Source organism: Bubalus bubalis, chromosome 4 (assembly GCF_019923935.1).
Source record: "Bubalus bubalis isolate 160015118507 breed Murrah chromosome 4, NDDB_SH_1, whole genome shotgun sequence".
In the NCBI taxonomy this organism is placed as follows: domain Eukaryota; kingdom Metazoa; phylum Chordata; class Mammalia; order Artiodactyla; family Bovidae; genus Bubalus; species Bubalus bubalis.
Window position 1 is genome coordinate 77,004,757 of NC_059160.1, and position 20,585 is coordinate 77,025,341.

Below are 20,585 nucleotides of genomic sequence, written 5' to 3' on the forward strand. Positions count from 1 at the left end.
AAATAGGAAGCGTGATGAGTTAAAATACCAACGGTTTCGGCTGACGATCACTCACTTCTCAAAAAGTGATGGTGACGTGCTGCTGGTCCCTGGAAGTGCGTGCACAAGCACCGGAGGTTTTGGGGTCTGAAGGAAGAAAACTGGACAGCGATCAGATGCGTCTCAGGGAGCAGAGGGAGGGAAGGCCGGTACGAGGCAGACGGTGGGGGTGGGGGTGGGGCGAACGAAGGGCTGAACACAAACACAAACACGTTCCGAGTCCCTGGGAAGGGCGGACCGACGCCACCTCACCATTCCCCGCCCCTGGACCCCGCGATCCTCCCCGGACCTAGGGCCCGTGGCCCGCGCGAAGCAACCTGGACCCAGGGGAGCCTGTGGCAGCAGAGCTCCTACTCGCTCTAACGGCTGCAGAGTAGCTACGAGCCTCCCGGTGAGTCGGTGAGAGAAAAGGTGGGGGCCGCTAGGAGGAAAGCGAGGGGGTGAAGGGCCCCTCCACGTCCCCTCTCCAACGCGTGAGAAGCAGACTACCCACCCCCCAACTCTGTCCGGTCCGCAATCGCCGCTCCCCTCTTCCGCCGCCGCCGCCTGGAGGGAAGTCGGAACGGCGGGGGTCACGGCGGGGGTCAGAGGGTAAAGGTCTTGCTCCCAGCAGCCTCCGCGGTGGATACGTCGCCATCTTGGATCCGCGGGACAAGAAAATTCATGCGGTGAGTTTTTGGCAAAATTTCGGAAGTCTGGCAGCGGGGCGCGCGGCGGGAGCGGCGGATTCGGGGCCCTCGCAAGGCGGGGGAATGCCTCGGGGCCGGGCCGGTCGCGCCCGGGGTCCGTGGGCAGCGTCCCGGCCCGCCGCTTCCCGTTGCTTTTGTCTCGGCTCCAATCGAGAGAGGGAGAGCGGAGCGGGCGGGGAAGGGGGGGTGGTGGCGGTGGAGGGAGGGAGGGGGTGTGTATGGGGAGGGTGGTGGACGGGACGTAAAGCGTCGCTGTAGTCGGGTAGCTGCAGCGGCAGTTCTGGATCCTAGGCCCGGTCCCTTCTGCTGGCGCTGGGGCTTCCCCCAGACTCCTCTCCCCGGGCTCCCGCCAGCACGGAGAAGCCTCCGCCGTGCTGCTTCTTGGGGAAGAAGAGAAGGCGACAGCGGCGGTGGCCAAGGACCCCGGGCCCGCTTTAGACGGCGCTGCCGCCTTCCCAGCAGTTGCCCCGGTCTTTGGCATTTCACATTCTCTCAATACACGTACATCATCTGCAACTTGTCTGTGTTTCTGTGTATGTATATGTGAAAGATGGGGGACCCTGGACTGGCTAACGGGTCTCAGGAGCTGCCAGGCCCTGGGGTACCGAAGGCTGTGTATGGTGGAAGGAGGAGTGCAACTGTGATGCTTCCTCTGCTTCCGCACCCAGAGGGTGAAGCTTCCGTAGTCTGGTAGTGACTGAGTCCGGAGAGTCCTGGGGCGGCGGAGGAACCCGAAACGCCTCGGTCTGTGAAGTTGCTAGCCCTAGGTTTCTACTTCCGCCGGGGCTTCTCCACCTTTTGCTGTCTTGAGTCTAACTGAAAAGTTTCACGGAAGAAGTGAGTAGGGTTAAAACTTAGTTCTTAGTTCAGGCTCTGGTCCGTTTAGGAGAGAAAGCATCTAACTCTTGCTAACTGTGGTCCTTAGCGAATATGAGTTTTTTTGTTTTTGTTTTTAATGAGAATATTTCCAAGGTCTTAAAATTTGCATTTATTCCAGGCCCTGTGGGGACGATATTACAACCATAAAGTCTTACATACAGGTGCCACCCTCTCGAAAGGAAGCTAAGCATCAACTCCCTTAGAATCCTAGCAGATCCCTTCAGTTTTTAAGATCCAGAAGACCGAATGCAATACATTTTGTTTCATAAAACTCTTGGTCAGAGAATTCTACTCCTTTCTTAATCTTCTGGTCGTTTTCTAATAATTAAATACATTGATAGCAACCCTTAGATTCTTGGTGAAATGGTAGGAAGTACCTAGTTAGAATCTGTCACGAGGGAGGCCTTGCTTGAATTTAGAGTTCAAAGCTGAACAAATTTTCTGTCATGCTTGATATTAGGAATTTCTAGACCTCTGGAATCGTAAGTGCAGCTTTATTTGCCCCTTAAAACAACTTAAGTGGATGTAATAAATATGGAGGCACGGCATAGATATTTGGAAATATTTGTTTACATACCGGGTTTATGTTGTTTGGAAATACTTAGTATATTTGACAGGTTATTTCTCAAACGTGTTACCAGTGAACACGTCTCTCTTGCAACTTTGGAAGATAACTTTATCCTAGCTATAAGGAGTTGGTTAAGATCGCAGTGGTCTGAAATGACTAGATGGCTGCATTCAGACAGTTTGATGTGTACATTCAGATCTCTTTTCCTGAAATACTCCTTAGTGGATCAAGATCTTTAGTTAACTTTGTCATGTTGAACATCTCTTCAGTTTGTAGTTCTTGTGTAATATTAAACCTAAAGGAAAAATACAAGATACATGTAAAAAGAAGAGAACTTGCGCTCCACTTGTTTCTTGACTTTGTAAGATCCTCATTTAATTTTACAAATTAATGAGGATCTTAATTCTTTTCTCTCACTTTTTCCCCCGCTTGAGGGCTTGAAGTACAGTGACTTCTGTGATTACTTTGTATTTTAGATAGAAATTGAGAAACTCACATTTTGGCATCTTGATTAATGCTGCATCAATAAAAATAATGTGAGCATCGTTTTTTGGCAGAACTCTTTTATTATAAGTATACTGTGTAAAGATATCTGTAACCTAATCTGATACTCTTGGGGAATTAGAATTGCTTATATATTTAACCAACCAACAGATACAACCTTTTAAAGATTTTTAGTTTCTGGAATCCTTTAGTTTTAAAGTAAGTTTTTGTGGCAGAAAAATGAGGGCGTTAATGCATGAGTGATTTATGTTCCCTTCCATTTCGAATTACTTGATCTTGAAGATAAAGTTCAGAATGATATTCCTCCCCAAGAAAGCTAGTTACTTATGTTTTTACTTAATAACTTTAGATATTTAATTTACTCTTTGATTTCTCAGAGATACTTCACAGTTATAATCTGAAAATTCTTTGTTCAAAAGTAATTAAATACTTAGATTTATGAGTAGATTTTATTAGAAGTGTTTCTAACCCAGTTGTTTTGGTTTTTAATCTCTTCAGTAGATACTGGTATTAAAAGTATTTGTATTTTGAAAGACCTTTGCAGAATCTTTTGCAACCTCTGGGAAATTATATGTTTACCTTTTCATTCACAAATATGCTTCATAAGATTTTCTAATAATGTGGGAAAAGAAAAAGTATGCTTCATATTTACATATGAAATAATACTAGACGTTACTAGATTGATAAAAATAAGTCAACTTTTTTTTTTGCTTGTTAAAAGCTGTGTTAAACTATTTTTTAATTGTCTTAACATTTTTAACTGTAGAAAGTTCATTCTATTAAAATTACATATTTAAAAGCAAACTTTCCATGTACTTGCTTATTAGGCATTTGAGAACAACTTATGCAAATAGTGATACAATCTCAGGAAAAGATACTACTAAGATTTTATTTGTTACTTAGACTTCTAGTAGATGTTGTGACACAAAGAAGCAAAAGAAACCAAGGTACCAGGTAGGGCAGCTTTAGAGGCAGAGTTAAACTGAGTCGCACTGTAATGTTGGAATAGAATCACACACACTACTGATACCATAGTATTGATAACAAAGGAATCATTCTGGTTGATGATAGGTGTGATTGTTCTTCCTTAACTATGGATGATTTCTACCCCAAATACTTACAGGAGTAGAATTTCCTTGTGAATTTTACTAGATTTTTTTGAAATATCTACACTAAAATTGGTGTCTGTTTAGGAAGTCTACTTTTGAAAACAAATAGAACAGACTAATGAGTTGTAAAAATTATTATATAATTTTTAACCTTGTTTTTTTTATTTCTTGGTTTTACCTTGCTTTCTTTAACTTTTATATATATATATATATATATATTTTTTTTTTTTTTTTTTTCTCTTTGCCTTAGCTTTTCTGTTTGACATCCTTTTTTAAACTCTTAAAACTCCTCTTGTGACAAGTCTGATACGGCTACTGCTGATATGGCTTGTTTATTTATTTACTTTGTCTGTATCATTAGAAATGACCTGGAAAAAAGAATTCCTAGTGGTTTATTTTTTCTGATAGTTCTCTGAAATACAGATGATAATCTCTTGATATTATTGCTTGGGGGTATGCTGTACTGTGAATTAATAAAATGTTTTATAGTGTTTTGTTTTTGGTAAGACCTCATAGCTTATATAATCATGAGATGCAAAATAAATTATCTAAGAAAAACAAATTTTTTTCCTGGATACACTTTAATGGTTTGTATATATTTAGACTGGGGAATCTAAGTCTGTTTGATAAAGCTTGATATTTTGGACATATTTGCCAGTTACCCTGAAGGTATCCCCCCTACCCTCACACACCCCCTGCAAGTCCCCCGTGCCTTTTTTTTTTTTTTCCTTTCATGCTTATGTTTTTATGTGGGGCTTGAATGGGATAGTGGTGGTGATATTTTTACCATCACTTCTCAGTTGTTTGACAAACTTTATTTTTCAAAACTATATAGTGCCACTATCTTAATGAACCTATAGTGTCACTTTCTTAATGAAATCTTTCCTGATTTCCCAAATCCTTCTGCTGTACTGCCTTTATTCCTCAGATTTCTATCATTGAGTGTGTCACACTGTATTGTAATTTACTGTCCATCCCCACTATCCATAATAACCCACCTGAGGAGAGGTAGGGCTTTGTCTTACTTATATTTACATTTCTAGTACCTTCTAAGTGATTGATACTTGGTTATCAATAAATACGCAATAAACTGAACTGGTGCCAGACTGTCACTTGACACTTGGTGTCATTGTGCTGTTTCCCAGTCCACACCTTGGAAGATTAGAAAAGGGGATGGGGAAGAAGGGCATCCTGTATTCCTTTACTTCCTTGAATTGTTTCTTACAGTTTTGCTTTGTAATAACCTATGGGAAACTAGATAACAAGCTTCATAGAGAAATGTGTGTGGAGTAAGAACAGGACTTAAAAAAATAGAATGTTTCTGGCAGTATCTAGGTCTACGTTTCTTGCTGTATTGTATGATTAAGGTCAGTGCATGAAGGAGATATTTTGTATTTACCCCATAATACATATTTACAGTTGCTTAGCCATGAGATACTGTTAGATTTGGGCTTTTTGAAGTTAGATTCTATGTCCTTGCCTTTCTCCACCTTTTTACTCCTAATGCCTGGCCCAGTGCTTAGTAAAAAGTAAGAGTTCTCTAGTTTTTTGAATACCGTTCTCCTTATGAAAATTGGGTGAGATGATTTAATGTATTTTTATTGGCTGTCTAAATTTCAAAAAGCTCTAAAAACAGACTTTTTTTAAAAAGCAAACATGATGGCAAATTCCAACTGAAATTAGTAGCCTAATCATAGTCTTATCTGACTTAACCTGATTTTTCATTTTTATGTAGAAATATTAATGTATTTGATTGCAAGTGCTGCTTAGGCCACCCTGTGAGGTTTTAGGTCATATATGATATATATGCTATCTTAACTTTCTAAAATCTGACAAATTCCAGTTCTGAGAAATATCTGGCCTTTAAGGGTTTGAATAAGAGATTGTGCACCAATTTTGTGTTCATTTTTTGAGCTATAGAAATAAAGACAGTAAATGACTTCCAGAATTGCATTTACTGGAGATGTTAACATTTGACTTAAGATCTTAGAAATGTCTCATTTGCCTGTGTATTTTTCATTGACTTTAATGACAAAAAGCTATGAAAGATACAGAGAGAATTTGTTCTAGTACTTGGAACACCAAATTTTTCTGTGCTTTTACTGAATTGAAATGTCTTTCCTTATGTGAAAGTAGATGAGAATGTGTACACAGTACATATTTACTTTGCCAAGAAATGATAAAATAAGAGAAAAATTTGTGTTCTGGCAGTTTAGGTAACAGTGAATAGATTTGCCTGTTTTCAAACATATTGATATACCATTTTCCATTTATATTTTTGGGTGTTGAAACATAACCATTTTGTATCAACATCTGGACAAAATGTAATGACTGATCAAGTATTAATAATAGTGTTTGGGAGAGGAACATTTGGTTTTGTGTCATATCTGGCAAGAATGTGTTTTTATATTAACTTTTTACATTATAGATTATGATGCTATTCATACAAATTTTGTACTTAATTTTCTGTTTGTAAGAGTCCTTCATAGGTTGGTAAAATAATAATAATCACTAAGTTTACCATGCTGTTCAAAGGACCTCATTCCTTTTGACTTTGTTTTACTACTTAATAATGTACGTAAAAAAAAAAATACTTGGTAGTCTGCAAAGCACTTTCATAATACACCACTATAATTTTATAGTGTTGTTTTAATGTTAAGTGTTAAAATAAGTTTAAACTTTTTAATAAAAGGTTAAATTTCAACATTAACTTAAAGATAGAACAGTCAGTTTGTTTTGATTAGCATGAAAATTAGTAATTGGGAATTTTGAAGGCCATTTTATCCTTAGATTGAACCTAGCATCTAATGTCTCTCTCACTTAATTTAATGCTGCTCTATAGGGAAAATCCTGATTTATCAAATCAAGTAGGTGTAAGTAGAAGGTTTGTTTTTAACTAATCATCCTTAAGATTCAGGATCATTTAATATGGAAATATGAAAGAGAAGTATTAGGAAATTTGTGTTTCGAGTGACTTTTTGGCAGAACACAGTAGCTGCTCATATTTTAAAAAATGATAAACAAATTCAAGAGGCACCAAAACTTTTAATGATACTCTTGTGTTATAATGAGAGTAAGTAATAATACTGTATCACAGACACCACATTTTAGAAGTTTACTTACTATTGCACAGTTATTTTTTGAGGAGATCATGTGTTGAACTTTGTCTTGATTTAGTAGTACACAAAATAGTGCTTTAAGGGTATTGTTTTTATAATTTTATGAGTGAGCATGTCTGGCCTTACGTTAGAAAAATTTCAGAGCCATAGAACTTTTCTAATCTATGCACACTTAAGAGAAATTGTACATATATTTACTGACATGCCAGGCCAATCTTTGAGGTCTGTAGCAAAACTATTTTACCTGACAGAGCAGATTACAGTCACCAAATTTTAAATTTGATACTTGATGAACTTTTGTGTTCTGTCTGTTTTGTATGTTTATGAGTCACACATCCTAAAATAGATACATATGTGTAGAATAGTTATACATAGTCCAGCGCTTCAGGAAATTTGACCTCTGATTGTATTAAGATGTTTCAAGCATAGTTTGAAAACCTCTGAACTTGATGCAGAGTCACTTCCAACCTACAATTATGTATTTTTAAAAAATCAAGACTTTGTCTTCTCTCATAGTATTTGCTTGTTTTTGAGTAGACATTTTCAACTAAACCCTTTAATAATTTGAGTGTTTATTCTTTTCTACATATTACAGTAAGTGCTGGGTATATATGATGGTGAACAGGACAAGTCTCTGCCTTCATGGAACTAACATCTTAGGTGGGGAGACACAGTAAACAAACACAATTTCAGAGGACGGCAATTATGAAGAAGAAGATAAAGGGGGGTACAGTTACAGCAATTGGTTATGGATGGAAGGAGGAGACTATTTTAAGTAAGTAGGGTAATGAGGGGAAGACCTCTCTGGTGGTAGCTTTTGAACAGAAAGTGAGAAAGGAGACAGCCATGCAAAAATCTGGGTAATATTTTTCCGTGCAGAAAGAAGACCCTGAAATGGAGTCAAGTTTTTCATGTTTGATGAAAATAAGGAATTTAATCAGTAGTTACTTAGTGCTTTCTGCATAAATAGGGGCAAACTCGAAAGGGAAAAAGAGATGATTCAGACGTAAATCTTTGTCTTCCAACTGCTGAAAATGTTTTGATAGACCCAGTAGTTTATGTTTTATGAAGAACTATAGAGAGGAGGAATTACTCTTCATGTAAGAGGTCATGATAATGTTTTCTGGATCTGGTGGAATGAGGGGTATCTCTGTGTATTAGCGGAAAATTATAAAGGAGAACAAACTTAAAACTTTGTGTTTGCATAGGATAATCAAAACATTTAAGAGATTCTGACTTTGCAGTATTTTGATAGACTTTTCTTAGAAACTAATCAGTAATGATTTTAACATTTATTTAGATTTCCTTGTTCAGTACAATAAATATTACCATGTGCCATAAACTGTTACAGGTGCAATAAATTACTTCCTGAAGTTCAGTATTGTGATGAATGCTGTGGATACATGCTAGAGTAGAACAACCTTGTCTGAGGAAAGGAAAGAGTTTGTTTCAGGTCAGTGATGCTTGAACTGGGTTCTGAAGGGTGATTTGGTGGTTCAATTAGGTGGGGGAGGGGGATACGGAATCAGCACTGCAAATACGAAAAGTCTGGAAGGATAGACTGGATTTAGAGAATGACAAAGTAATCTGTAGTACTTGATTGAATCTTTGGACCTCATGAGAAGTTGAATTTGCCATAGTGTGAGAGATTTTTTTTTTTACATGATGAGGAATAATTAACCAGTTTTTTTGAACAATGAGTGAAAATCAGATTTGTACTTCAGGGAGAAATTTTAGATTCCACAGGTGATTTATAATTAAATTACAGACTTGATGTTTCAGTGTATTTCTGAAGCTTTTGAAGGATTTTTTTTCCTCTGTTAAATACAACGTATTCTGTATTTATATTGGCAGGATTTTTTTAATTATTAACAACTTTGAAATTCTGTAGTTTGTTATTTTCCAGACAACTTGTTATAAATGTATAAACCAGTGTCCATAATGAAAAATTTTATGTTAATGAATGGAACAGGATTTGTTATGTAAGTTCTAGGGCAGGCAGAGTTTGAGTGTTGTTATTTGATTCTGTTTACAGGCATGACATTTAACATTATTTCAGTAAATTAAAATACCAAAAAAGTCCAAATTAGTGATATAATCATTCTTAGGAACTTATACCTATATTGTATTTCTAGCAGTACCTATTTTGCAATGCTAATGTGTGTGTTTTTCAAAATACTGTACATAAATTATGAATTTATTTTAGGTAGCTAACATTATTAATTCTGACATTTTAAAAAAGAGCCCAAATGATCTGTTTTTATTTATTTTTTTTTATTTTATTATTATTTTTTTTAATTTTATTTTATTTTTAAACTTTACATAACTGTATTAGTTTTGCCAAATATCAAAATGAATCCGCCACAGGTATACATGTGTTCCCCATCCTGAACCCTCCTCCCTCCTCCCTCCCCATTCCATCCCTCTGGGTCGTCCCAGTGCACCAGCCCCAAGCATCCGGTATCGTGCATCGAACCTGGACTGGCAACTCATTTCATACATGATATTTTACATGTTTCAATGCCATTCTCCCAAATCTTCCCACCCTCTCCCTCTCAAAATGAACTGTTTTTAAATAAAAAAGATTCCCTAAGAATGCAATTTGAGCAAATTACTACTTTGATGGATACACTGTGTACCTTTTTATTTTTTTTCCATAGCAGAAGTATATTATTCTGCATGATGACCTGCAGCTGCCCAAGTTGCCTAATTGTTGTTGAGTTTTTGACTAAATAAAATGGAACTGATTTTAACTATTTACTATTAAAGAGAGTTAAATTGTGCTGGAATTTTACATGATTTTGTTGAAGTCTCTGGTACTCACCAGCCTGAATTGGAATCACCAGTTATGTTTTTAATTAGCTGTGTGACTTATCCTGTCTAAACTTCAGGTTTCTCATTGGGAAAATGTGGATAGGTAAACAGTATTTACCTCAAAGGTTGATATAATGCATAAAGGCTCTTGTGGGGTTTTTTGTTTGTTTTTTGGAGTGAGGTTGCAAGTTAAAGATATGCTTCTGAAGCAAATGAGAATTAGCCACAATTTATTTCATAGAGTGCGATAAGCTCTTTTTGTATTGACTTCATAAATGTAAACTAGAAGAGTGCAGTTTTGTTCTTAAATGTTTTTCCTACCAAGAAATTTGTTTAGATGACATTGTGTTAAGGGTCATATGTAATACTTTGAGTAACATAGATCCATCTTAGCATTTCTCTGTCTGAAACATTTGGCACGGTGCATGGCACATAATATGCTATGCTATGCTATGCTATGCCATGCTAAGTCGCTTCAGTCGTGTCCGACTCTGTGCGACCCCATGGACGGCAGCCCACCAGGCTCCCCCGTCCCTGGGATTCTCCAGCAAGAACACTGGAGTGGGTTGCCATTTCCTTCTCCAGTGCGTGAAAGCGAAAAGTGAAAGTGAAGTCGCTCAGTCGTGTCAGACTCTTGGCGACCTCATGGACTGCAGCCTACCAGGCTCCTCCGCCCATGGGATTTTCCAGGCAAGAGTACTGGAGTGGAGTGCCATTGCCTTCTCCAGGCACATAGTAGGTATTTAATAATTTCTTTTGCTAAATGGGATTGGAGAAGGCAGTGGCACCCCATTCCAGTACTCTTGCCTGGAAAATCCCATGGGCGGAGGAGCCTGGTAGGCTGCAGTCCATGAGGTCGCCAAGAGTCTGACACGACGGAGCGACTTCACTTTCACTTTTCGCTTTCACGCAATGGAGGAGGAAATGGCAACCCACTCCAGTGTTCTTGCCTGGAGAATCCCAGGGACGGCGGAGCCTGGTGGGCTGCCGTCCATGGGGTCACACAGAGTCGGACACGACTGAAGTCACTTAGCAGCAGCAGCAGCAAATGGGTAAGTCTTAACAGGGAGAGCACTGACTTAGGACTCATACTGTGTCTACCACTTAGGACTTGAATTATGTCAGGTTATCTATAACACGGAGAAGGCGATGGCACCCCACTCTAGTACTCTTGCCTGGAAAATCCCATGGATGGAGGAGCCTGGTAGGCTGCAGTCCATGGGGTCACTAAGAGTCAGACACGACTGAGCGACTTCATTTTCACTTTTCACTTTCACGCACTGGAGAAGGAAATGGCAACCCACTCCAGTGTTCTTGCCTGGAGAATCCCAGGGACGGGGGAGCCTGGTGGGCTGCCGTCTATGGGGTCGCACAGAGTCTGACACAACTGAAGTGACTTAGCAGCAGCAGAACAAGTTTCTTCGCTGTGCTTCAGTTTTCATCTCCTTAAAATGAATAAAATATCTTGTTTTAGACTTATTTAGAAGGTTAAATGGAGGAGGAAATGGCACAGTTCAGTTCAGTCACTCAGTCATGTCCGACTCTTTGTGACCCCATGAATCGCAGTACGCCAGGCCTCCCTGTCCATCACCAACTCCTGGAGTTGACTCAAACTCATATCCATCGAGTCGGTGATGCCATCCAGCCATCTCATTTTCTGTCGTCCCCTTCTCCTCCTGCCCCCAGTCCCTTCCAGCATCAGGGTCTTTTCCAGTGAGTCAACTCTTCGCATTAGGTGGCCAAAGTATTGGAGTTTCAGCTTCAGCATCAGTCCTTCCAGTGAATATTTAGGACTGATTTCCTTTAGGATGGACTGGTTGGATCTCCTTGCAGTCCAAGGGACTCTCAAGAGTCTTCTCCAAAACCACAGTTCAAAAGCATCAATTCTTTGGCACTGAGCTTTCTTCACAGTCCATCTCTCAAATCCATACATGCCCACTGGAAAAACTATAGCCTTGACTAGATGGACCTTTATTGGCAAAGTAATGTCTGCTTTTGAATATGCTATCTAGGTTGGTCATAACTTTCCTTCCAAGGAGTAAGCGCTCTTTTAATTTCATGGCTGCGATCACCATCTGTAGTGATTTTGGAGCCCCCAAAAATAAAGTCTGATACTGTTTCCACTGTTTTCCCATCTGTTTGCCATGAAGTGATGGGATCAGATGCCATGATCTTCGTTTTCTGAATGTTGAGCTTTAAGCCAACTTTTTCACTCTCCACTTTCACTTTCATCAAGAGGCTTTTTAGTTCCTCTTCACTTTCTGCCATAGGGTGGTGTCATCTGCATATCTTAGGTTATTGATATTTCTTCCGGCAATCTTGATTCCAGCTTGTGCTTCTTCCAGCCCAGCGTTTCTTATGATGTACTCTGCATATAAGTTAAATAAGCCGGGTGACAATATACAGCCTTGACGTACTCCTTTTCCTATTTGGAACCAGTCTGTTGTTCCATGTCCAGTTCTAACTGTTGCTTCCTGACCTTCATAGAGGTTTCTCAAAGAGGCAGGTCAGGTGGTCTGGTATTCCCATCTCTTGAAGAATTTTCCACAGTTTATTGTGGTCCACACAGTCAAAGGCTTTGGCATAGTCAATAAAGCAGAAATACGCCACTCTAGTATTCTTGCCTAGAGAATCCCAGGGACAGAGGAACCTGGTGGGCTTCTGTCCGTAGGGTCACACCGAGTCAGACATGACTAAAGTGACTTAGCATGCGTGCATGCATCGGAGAAGGAAAGGGCAACCCACTTCTGTGTTCTTGCCTGGAGAATCCCAGGGACAGAGGAGCCTGGTGGGCTGCTGTCTATGTAGTTGCACAGAGTTGGACACGAGTGAAGTGACTTAGTAGCAGCAGAAGGTTAAATATAGTGCAAAACACCTGACAGTAGGTTCTTAGCAATGTTGGTTCCTATCTCAGAAATCTGAGGAGGAAGTTCAGAAGAAATACTTAACATAGCACCTATCATTTACTTTCTAGAAGTTGAGCAGGGTTTGAGTATGTGCTCATCTTTAATGGAGGGATAATATGTTATTTTCAAGAGACTACAACACTTGGATTTAGAAGATGGGTTCTAGCCGGGTTCCATGAATTTGTTAGCTCTATGCCTGTGCAGGTTGGTGTTGGATAACTTCAACCTTTTAGTCACTTACCTCCTAATGTTGCTGATGAGAACTGAGATGTTAAAAGCAAAAATGTTTGACTAATTATAAAGCATGTGAAAGTATAAAGTCCTGATTAATAGTGGTTGTAATGAAACTAGTTTCTTAAGTTGTGTGGTTCAGTTACTTCTTGTACCTTGTGGTACTTCAGTATTCATGTGGTTTGTCCTTTATTTTTATTTAATTAAATATTTGGCTATTGTACTGGGGAGTTGGAAGAGTGGGGAAAAATTGATTCTCCTGTGTTTCAGAGTAGGCCAGTTAATATTTGCATATTTTTTGCATGCTGAATTCCTGATACTTTCTGTGTGTTCGTATATATGACAGGAAGTCTACCTTTCTCATCATTCCTTTTTCATTAAGGATGAAAGATTTTGAACTAGAATATTTTCCCCCTAGGTTCTGTAACCTGTGTGTTTTCTCCTTATCATTGTTAGCCAAACATATTTTTGTGAACATCATGCTGTTTTTTTTTTCTATAAATGAAATTCATTTGTAATTTATGATTAAGAGCATTGAGAAGTCAGTACAGTAGTTTGAAATTGTTGTATATTCTCTGCGTTATGTAATGTGTATGAGTAACTTTAAAGATCTGTTGGATACTTAGTGTTTGGGAGCATTAAAATAAATACCATATAAGGAAAGTGAATAGTACTAAGTAGCTGCAGTAGCAGGAAAGTGAATCACGGAGTAATGAATTTGGAAAATGATTGTGTATTGAAGGGGAACATTATTTGTTGTTTCCACTCACCGTGTTTGTATGTGTGTGTTAAAAAGCACTCCATTTTTTGTGTGTGTTTACTCCCTATTATTAAAGTAACACAAGTTAGTTTGAAAATTTTAGAAAATCTGGAGAAGTATATAAAAAGAGAAAAACCATCCAGAGACAATCACTCTCCCCATTTTTGTTACAGGGAAATTGGGCTATTCCTACTGATTTGTAATTTCTTTTTAAAAATTTTATGTAATATTTTCCACTGTCTAATATTTATTCAAAATGTGATTAAGAGATAGTTTCAGTAAATAATTATTACACAAATATGAAACAAAGTTGTGTGTTCAGTCACTGTGTTTTGTCTGACTCTTTGCAGCCCCATAGACCGCAGCATGCTGGGCTCCCCTGTCCTTTACTGTCTCCTGGAGTTGGCCCAAATTCATGTCCATTGAATTGATGATGCCATCCAACCATCTCATCCTGTCACCCTTTTCTCCTCCTGCCTTCAGTCTTTCTCAGCATCAGTGTCTTTTCCAGTGAGTCAGCTCTTCCCATCAGATGGCCAGAATATTTGAGCTTCATCAGTCCTTTCAATGAATACTTGGGGTTTAGTTCCTTTAGGATTGACTGGTTTGATCTCTTTGCTGTCCAAGGGACTCTCAAGAGTCTTCTCCAGCACCACAGTTCAAAAGCATCAGTTCTTGGGCTCTCAGCCTTCTTTATGGTCCAACTCTCACATCTGTACATGACTACTGGAAAAACTGTATCTTTGACTAGACAGACTTGTTGGCAAAGTGATGCCTTTGCTTTTCAATATGTTGTCTAGGTTTGTCATAGCTTTCCTTCCAAGGAACAAGTGTCTTTTAATTTTGTGGCTGCAGTCACCATCCACAGTGATTTTAGAACCTAAGAAAGTAAATTCTGCCACTGTTTCCACTTTTTCCTCTTCTATTTGCTGTGAAGTGATGGGATCGGATGCCATGATCTTAATTTTTTGAATGTTGAATTTTAAGCCAGCTTTTTCACTTTCTTCTTTCCCCTTCATCAAGAGGCTCTTTAGTTGCTCTTCATTTTCTGTCATTAAAGTGGTATCATCTACATATCTGAGGTTGTTGATATTTCTTCTGGCAAATAAAAGTTGTTGATATTTCTCCCAGAAATAAAGTTAGCAAACATATGATGGTACTTTGCATACCCTCCACTAGCAAACCACCTATTATTTTCAAATTCATCCATGGATATCAAATCAAAGCCTATAACATATGTTGTTCAGTCGCTCAGTCATGTCTGACTCTTTATGACCCCATGGACTGCAGCAGGCTTCCCTGTTCTTCACCATCTCCCAGAGTTTGCTCAGAATCATGTCCATTGAGTCGGTGATACCATCCAACTATCTCATCTTCTGTTGCTCCCTTCTCCTCCTGCCCTCAGTCTTTCCCAGCGTCAGAGTCTTTTCCGAGGAGTCAGCTCTTCTCATCAGGTGGCCAAAGTATTGGAGCTTTGGACTATATCTACGGGATGCATATTTAAATTGCCTGGTCACGGAAGTCCTCCCCTAGAAGGTGATGCGAGTGGGGGAGCAATCTTCTGCATGTTCAAGAGAAAGGGGTTCTAGGAAGGGACAAAAACAGGAGCAAATGCCCTGGGAAAGGTTGTTTTATGATTTGATGTCTTACGATTGAAAAATTGCAAGAGGTGTATGTGACTGGGGTGTGGTGGGAAAGGAGAAAGGTAGACAGATGGAGAAAAGGTAGATGGATGACTTATTTAAAGGTAAGCCAGGAAAGATTTTATAAAACCATCAAAAGTTCTTGGGCTTTTACTTTCTGTACAATGATCTTATCTGTACTCTTCACAATTATTATATATACAAAATTAGTTGAATACTTCTCATTTTATAGTTGATTAAGTAAAGGTTCTATAGGACAACCTATAATTCACTTCTCCAAGTTCATATAGCTAATGGGTAGCAGAACTAAGGTTAAAAACTTTGGGGGTTTTTTTTGTTTGTTTGTTTGTTTTTACTTCAAAGCTTACTACTTTTTCATCACACTATTATTCTTGCTCTGCCATGTTTCTAGAAACATTCACTTTTTTGCTGCTTCAAACCAGTATCCGTAGTGTGGATTCAGGTTGAGTGTTTATGCATCTGTATACGACTGAGAGAAAAAAAGAACAGCAAATCTCAGAAGATATTTTCCTTACTGCAAGGTGCATTCACATGTTTTCTGTTATATATCATGTCTTTAAACTTGCTAGTTTTGACTCACTGAATTGATTTCATGGCCCACTGTTAGAGTACATAGTTTAAAATCACAGCACCATGTCTTTTTGGAATGCCAGAAGTTCATATTTCTCTGGCTTGGAATTATGCTAAGAGTAGCTGCTATGTTTATTTAAGAAGCATTTGTTATATCTATAGAAAGTGAATAAGTAAAAGTATTAGTTGCTCAGTTGTGTCCAACTCTTTGAGACCCCATGGACTGTAGCCCATCAGGCTTATTGGTCCTTGGGATTCTCCAGGCAGGAATACTGGAGATTCTCCAAGAGATCTTCCTGACTCAGGAATCAAACCCAGGTCCCCTGCATTGCAGTTAGATTCTTTAAAGTCTGAGCCACTAGGGAAACAAGCCCTTGTATCTATAGAACTAGCTGTTAAATTGGGAAGCAAGATGTAATGCAGTTAGTAGAGTATAGAAATATATATGTAACATTTGAAGGTTCATGTGTGATTTAAATTCCTTGTAGAAAAACTATAACTTAGTAAGGAAACTTTAGTTGGATGAAAATAAATCTTGTAGTAAGAGGACAGGACAGTTACAACCAGGCAGCTAATGATGCAAGTTCTACCACAACTAATTTCTGTCAAATGTTTATTGTACTAAGATTTTTTTTTAAGCATGTTAATTCGCTGCCTGAACATTTTAGAAAGATTTAAAATGTATATACATGTATCTCCTATTAAGATTTTGCTCCTTCTCAGGACAAGATATTCATTTTGATATCTGTAGGAACTACTGCCATTTTTTAATTTCAGGTTTTTTCTTGGCATTTGTATTTTTAAATCAACTTTGTCAAGGAAGTTTACATGTAATACAAGGCACATCCATTTAAGTTGTTTTTTTTTTCCACAAAGAGTTTTAACAAACTTATATACCTGTGTAAGCATCACCACAGTCCAGATACAAACATGCCCATCATACCCAGAGTTCATTATTCCAGGCAGTCCTTATTTGTAGACACAGACAAACCACTAATCTGCTTTTTGTCCCTATAGATTAGAATTGTTTTTAGAGATTTGAACAAATGGAATTGTACAATATGCATTCTTTTTGTGTCTGACGTCTTTTGCTCAGCATAACATTTTGATTTTTTTGGTGGTGTTGCATGTATCAATCACTCATTTCTTTTGGATAGTTTTCTGTTGTGCTAACTGGGCCTAAAAACGTTGATTGAATTCATTGATTGAATGAATGGATATTTAGTATAGTGAGTATCCCTTCCTCCACAATTTTGCTGCATTTCTTCTTCTGTCATGCTGCTGCTAAGTTGCTTCAGTCGTGTCCGACTCTATGTGACCCCATAGACGGCAGCCCACCAGGCTCCTTCATCCCTGGGATTCTCCAGGCAAGACTGGAGTGGGTTGCCATTTCATTCTCCATCTTGTATCTTGAGAATGCTGAAATCTCTTCCAGATTGTGTGTATTGCTAGACTTAAATTTATGTATAGATTACGTGAAGGTGTGATTTAATAGTGAAAAATGCACAGGGTTTAGAGCTAAATGACTGTGACATGGAACCTGTCCGTGTTCTCCCACCCTGTAAGTATAGGCAAGTTACTTTACCTTTCTGGAGTTCAGTTTCCTTTTTTTTCTAAAGTGGATGTAATTATACTTGAATATTGCTGTAGTATTTAGGGTGTTATATGTAAACACTATATGTAGACTCTTGTAACAATGGTATAACCCAAGTGATGATTCTTGGGTGGTGATGTCTAACATCTGCTTTTTATCTACTAACAATTGTGCCAACCCACAGAATTGCAATTTTGTATTTTTTATTAGTCTTCATTAGTGGCTTGAAGAAGCACATGTTTATGCTTGCAAAAAGTTTTATATAGTGAAAGTGATTAAAGTCTTGATTAGTTTACTTTAGGTTACAAAACTGTAGGTTTCTGCTAATTAAAGTTGTAATAAAAATGACAATTCGTAAAACTTTTTTTAACAGCTTGGAAAGCTTAGTAAAATATAAGGAAGGGGGAAAACCAATAAGATCAACTCTTCCTTATTGTGGATAATTTTTTCAAAGAGTAATATGCTCTTGGGGAGTAAGCAGTCAGGAAACTAGTAGTTTTTTAGTATGTTCTGTAGTTAAGTGCTTTTCACACACAGCAAATTTTAATTAATGCCTACTAGGTACCAGATGGAAAATCCCATGGACGGAGGAGCCTGGTAGGCTGCAGTCCATAGGGTCGCTAAGAGTCGGACACGACTGAGCAACTTCACTTTCACTTTTCACTTTCATGCATTGGAGAAGGAAATGGCAACCCACTCCAGTGTTCTTGCCTGGAGAATCCCAGGGACGGGGAAACCTGGTGGGCTGCCATCTGTGGGGTCGCACAGAGTCGGACACAACTGAAGCAACTTAGCAGCAGCAGCAGGAGCAGGTACCAGATACTTTTCTAAGACATAATTCACTTTGTGGATTATTAATTTTTAATTCCCCTGTATGTTTGTTGAATGCAATAATGTTTTTATTTGGTCTTGAAATTGAGGAGTTAATGTGGCTTTTAGCAATTAAATCAGTGTGTATTTGTGGCCAAAGATAATTTTAAATTTACCTAAATAATTAAAAGGCTAATAAAACTTATATTTTGACCATAAACAATGATTATGCTTATATCAAATTAGGCTTGATCTTTGGAAAGAAAAAATTAAAATGGTAGAGGAATAATAGTAAATTTTGCTGATTGTATATAGTATATAGAAACTTTGGAATAAGGATGCCAAATTTTGAAGGATATCTTTTGGTGTTTTTTTTTTTTTTTTTCCACTACAAAATTTTAGTTTGCCAATATGTTACATTTTTTAAAAACAATTTTTACAAAGTAAGCTAGTTGATTTATTGTCTTGTTGGTAATTGTTTAAACCAAATATTGATAACTTTTTAACTGTACAATCAATAGGAGAAAAGATATTACATGAAAACAAAGCAGGATGTTCATTCTGAAAATATGTCATGTAGAAGAAAGAAGTTAATAGAACAGGTACAAAGTGGAAATAAGTGGGGATATACATGATGATGAAAGTGGGACAGATACTAAGTTGTGCCTTTAAAGACAGAAAAAAAATGAGTCAAGATCCTTAAAAACTAGTATTAGTTTTTAGGCATTAAGGTAGACTAGAAACATTTTCATTTAGGCTTGTGGTTCTTAATGCAGAGTGCTTTATACCCCATGGGGTCAATGAAGATAGGAGTGTGTTTTTTACTTCACTGTTTAAAAAATCAAGCCCAATTAAAATCAGTCTTCTTGGGTTCTCATACAGCATATCAGTTTATGATAATAGCGATCATTTTCTGTAGATTAAAATACCTTGGTTAGTTACATGTATTTATTAAAAAGAGAAAAGCTATTTTATTTAATCAGATGATAAATAGAAAATAATTTTGAGTCCTTATTGAATCGGTGATCTTTTTTATACGTACACACATATACATACACCCTCATCCTTTGAATGACTTCTCAGTTGTAATCTCAAAAAGTAATTCCTGATTACTTTTATCCAGTTTACCTTTTGCAATATTATAATACTCTCTGTTTGGCTTAACATTTGTCAGTATCAAAAATCATTTCTGGGGACTTCTCTGATGGTCCAGTGGCTAAGACTCTGCGCTACCAATACCAGGGGCCCGGGTTCCATTCCTGATCCGGTAACTAGATCCCATATGCTGCAACTAAGAGTTCACATGTCGAAACTGAAGAACCTGAATGCTGCAACAAAGACTGAAAATCGTGCAGTGCCTCAGCTATAAGTCCAGGTGCAGCCAAATAATTTAATAAATATTTTTTTTTTAAGTCATTTCTGTTCATTATTTGTTAGCTAGAAGAAAATTCTGTGAGAGCAGGTATCTCCCTGCCTCATTTCTACTTAGTGTCTTGACTATTTCTAGTACCTAGAGCAGTGTTACATTTTGCCAGCAATGTGAAAGGGATCCAGTTTTTCCATTTCCTTGCCAAAATACTTGTCTATTTGTGTGAATATAGCCATTCTTGTGTGTTTGAGCTCATTGTGGTTCTTATTTGGATTTTCCTAATGACTGATGGAAATCTGTTTCTCTTTATTAAAAAAATCCTTTGGGGATTTTGATTGGCATTGTGTTTAATTGATCTGTTGATCAGTTAGGAGAGAGTTGACATCTTAATTATACTGCTTTCCAATCCTTAGACATAGTATGTCTTTGATTTATCTCTTAAAAGTTTTGTTGCTTTAAGCATATAGAATTTTCACCTTTTGATAAATTTATAACTATGTATTTTATATTTATACCTGAATGTCTAATTTGGGGGAAACTATTTGGAGCTATAATACACTGGGATGACCCCCTGGAGAAGGAAATGGCTACCCATTCCAGTAATCCCATGGACAAAGGAGCCTGGTGGACTACAGTCCCAAAGAGTTGGACACAACTGGGCAACTAACACTTTCACTTCACTTTCACTTCCATATAGAAATAGGATTTTGTTCATACTTTGATCATGCTTTTGACCTTGCAAAACTTACATAGTAATTCTAGGAGCTTTTTTATAGGTGGTTTAGCATATTTTGCTCAGGCAGTCCATGTCATCTGCAGACAGGGAAGATTTGTTTTTTCTGTTTTTCCCATCTTTGTTGTTTGTCTGTTCTTTTCTTTTCTTTTTTTTTTTTTTTTTTTGCGTTATTGCACTGCCTGGAACATCCTTGCCTGATTTGCAGTCTTAAAGTGTAAACAGTT

General features: G+C 38.0%; 1 protein-coding gene across 7 annotated transcripts in view; it reads left to right on the plus strand.

Moving 5' to 3' along the window:
* Positions 1–578: 578 nt before the first annotated feature.
* The window catches only part of CNOT2 (CCR4-NOT transcription complex subunit 2), a 132,054-nt gene continuing 112,047 nt past the window's right edge, over positions 579–20,585 (plus strand). For 3 of the 7 annotated variants that reach the window (XM_025283963.3, XM_025283967.3, XM_025283971.3), the window contains exon 1: positions 19,567–19,631. In XM_025283963.3, the coding sequence (XP_025139748.1) occupies positions 19,582–19,631 (50 nt within the window). In that variant the 5' untranslated portion in view covers positions 19,567–19,581. Of the gene's footprint in view, positions 708–19,566; positions 19,632–20,585 lie in introns of those variants that run through there. The other 4 variants (XM_025283964.3, XM_006058405.4, XM_006058403.4 and 1 more) reach the window with 4 other exon arrangements.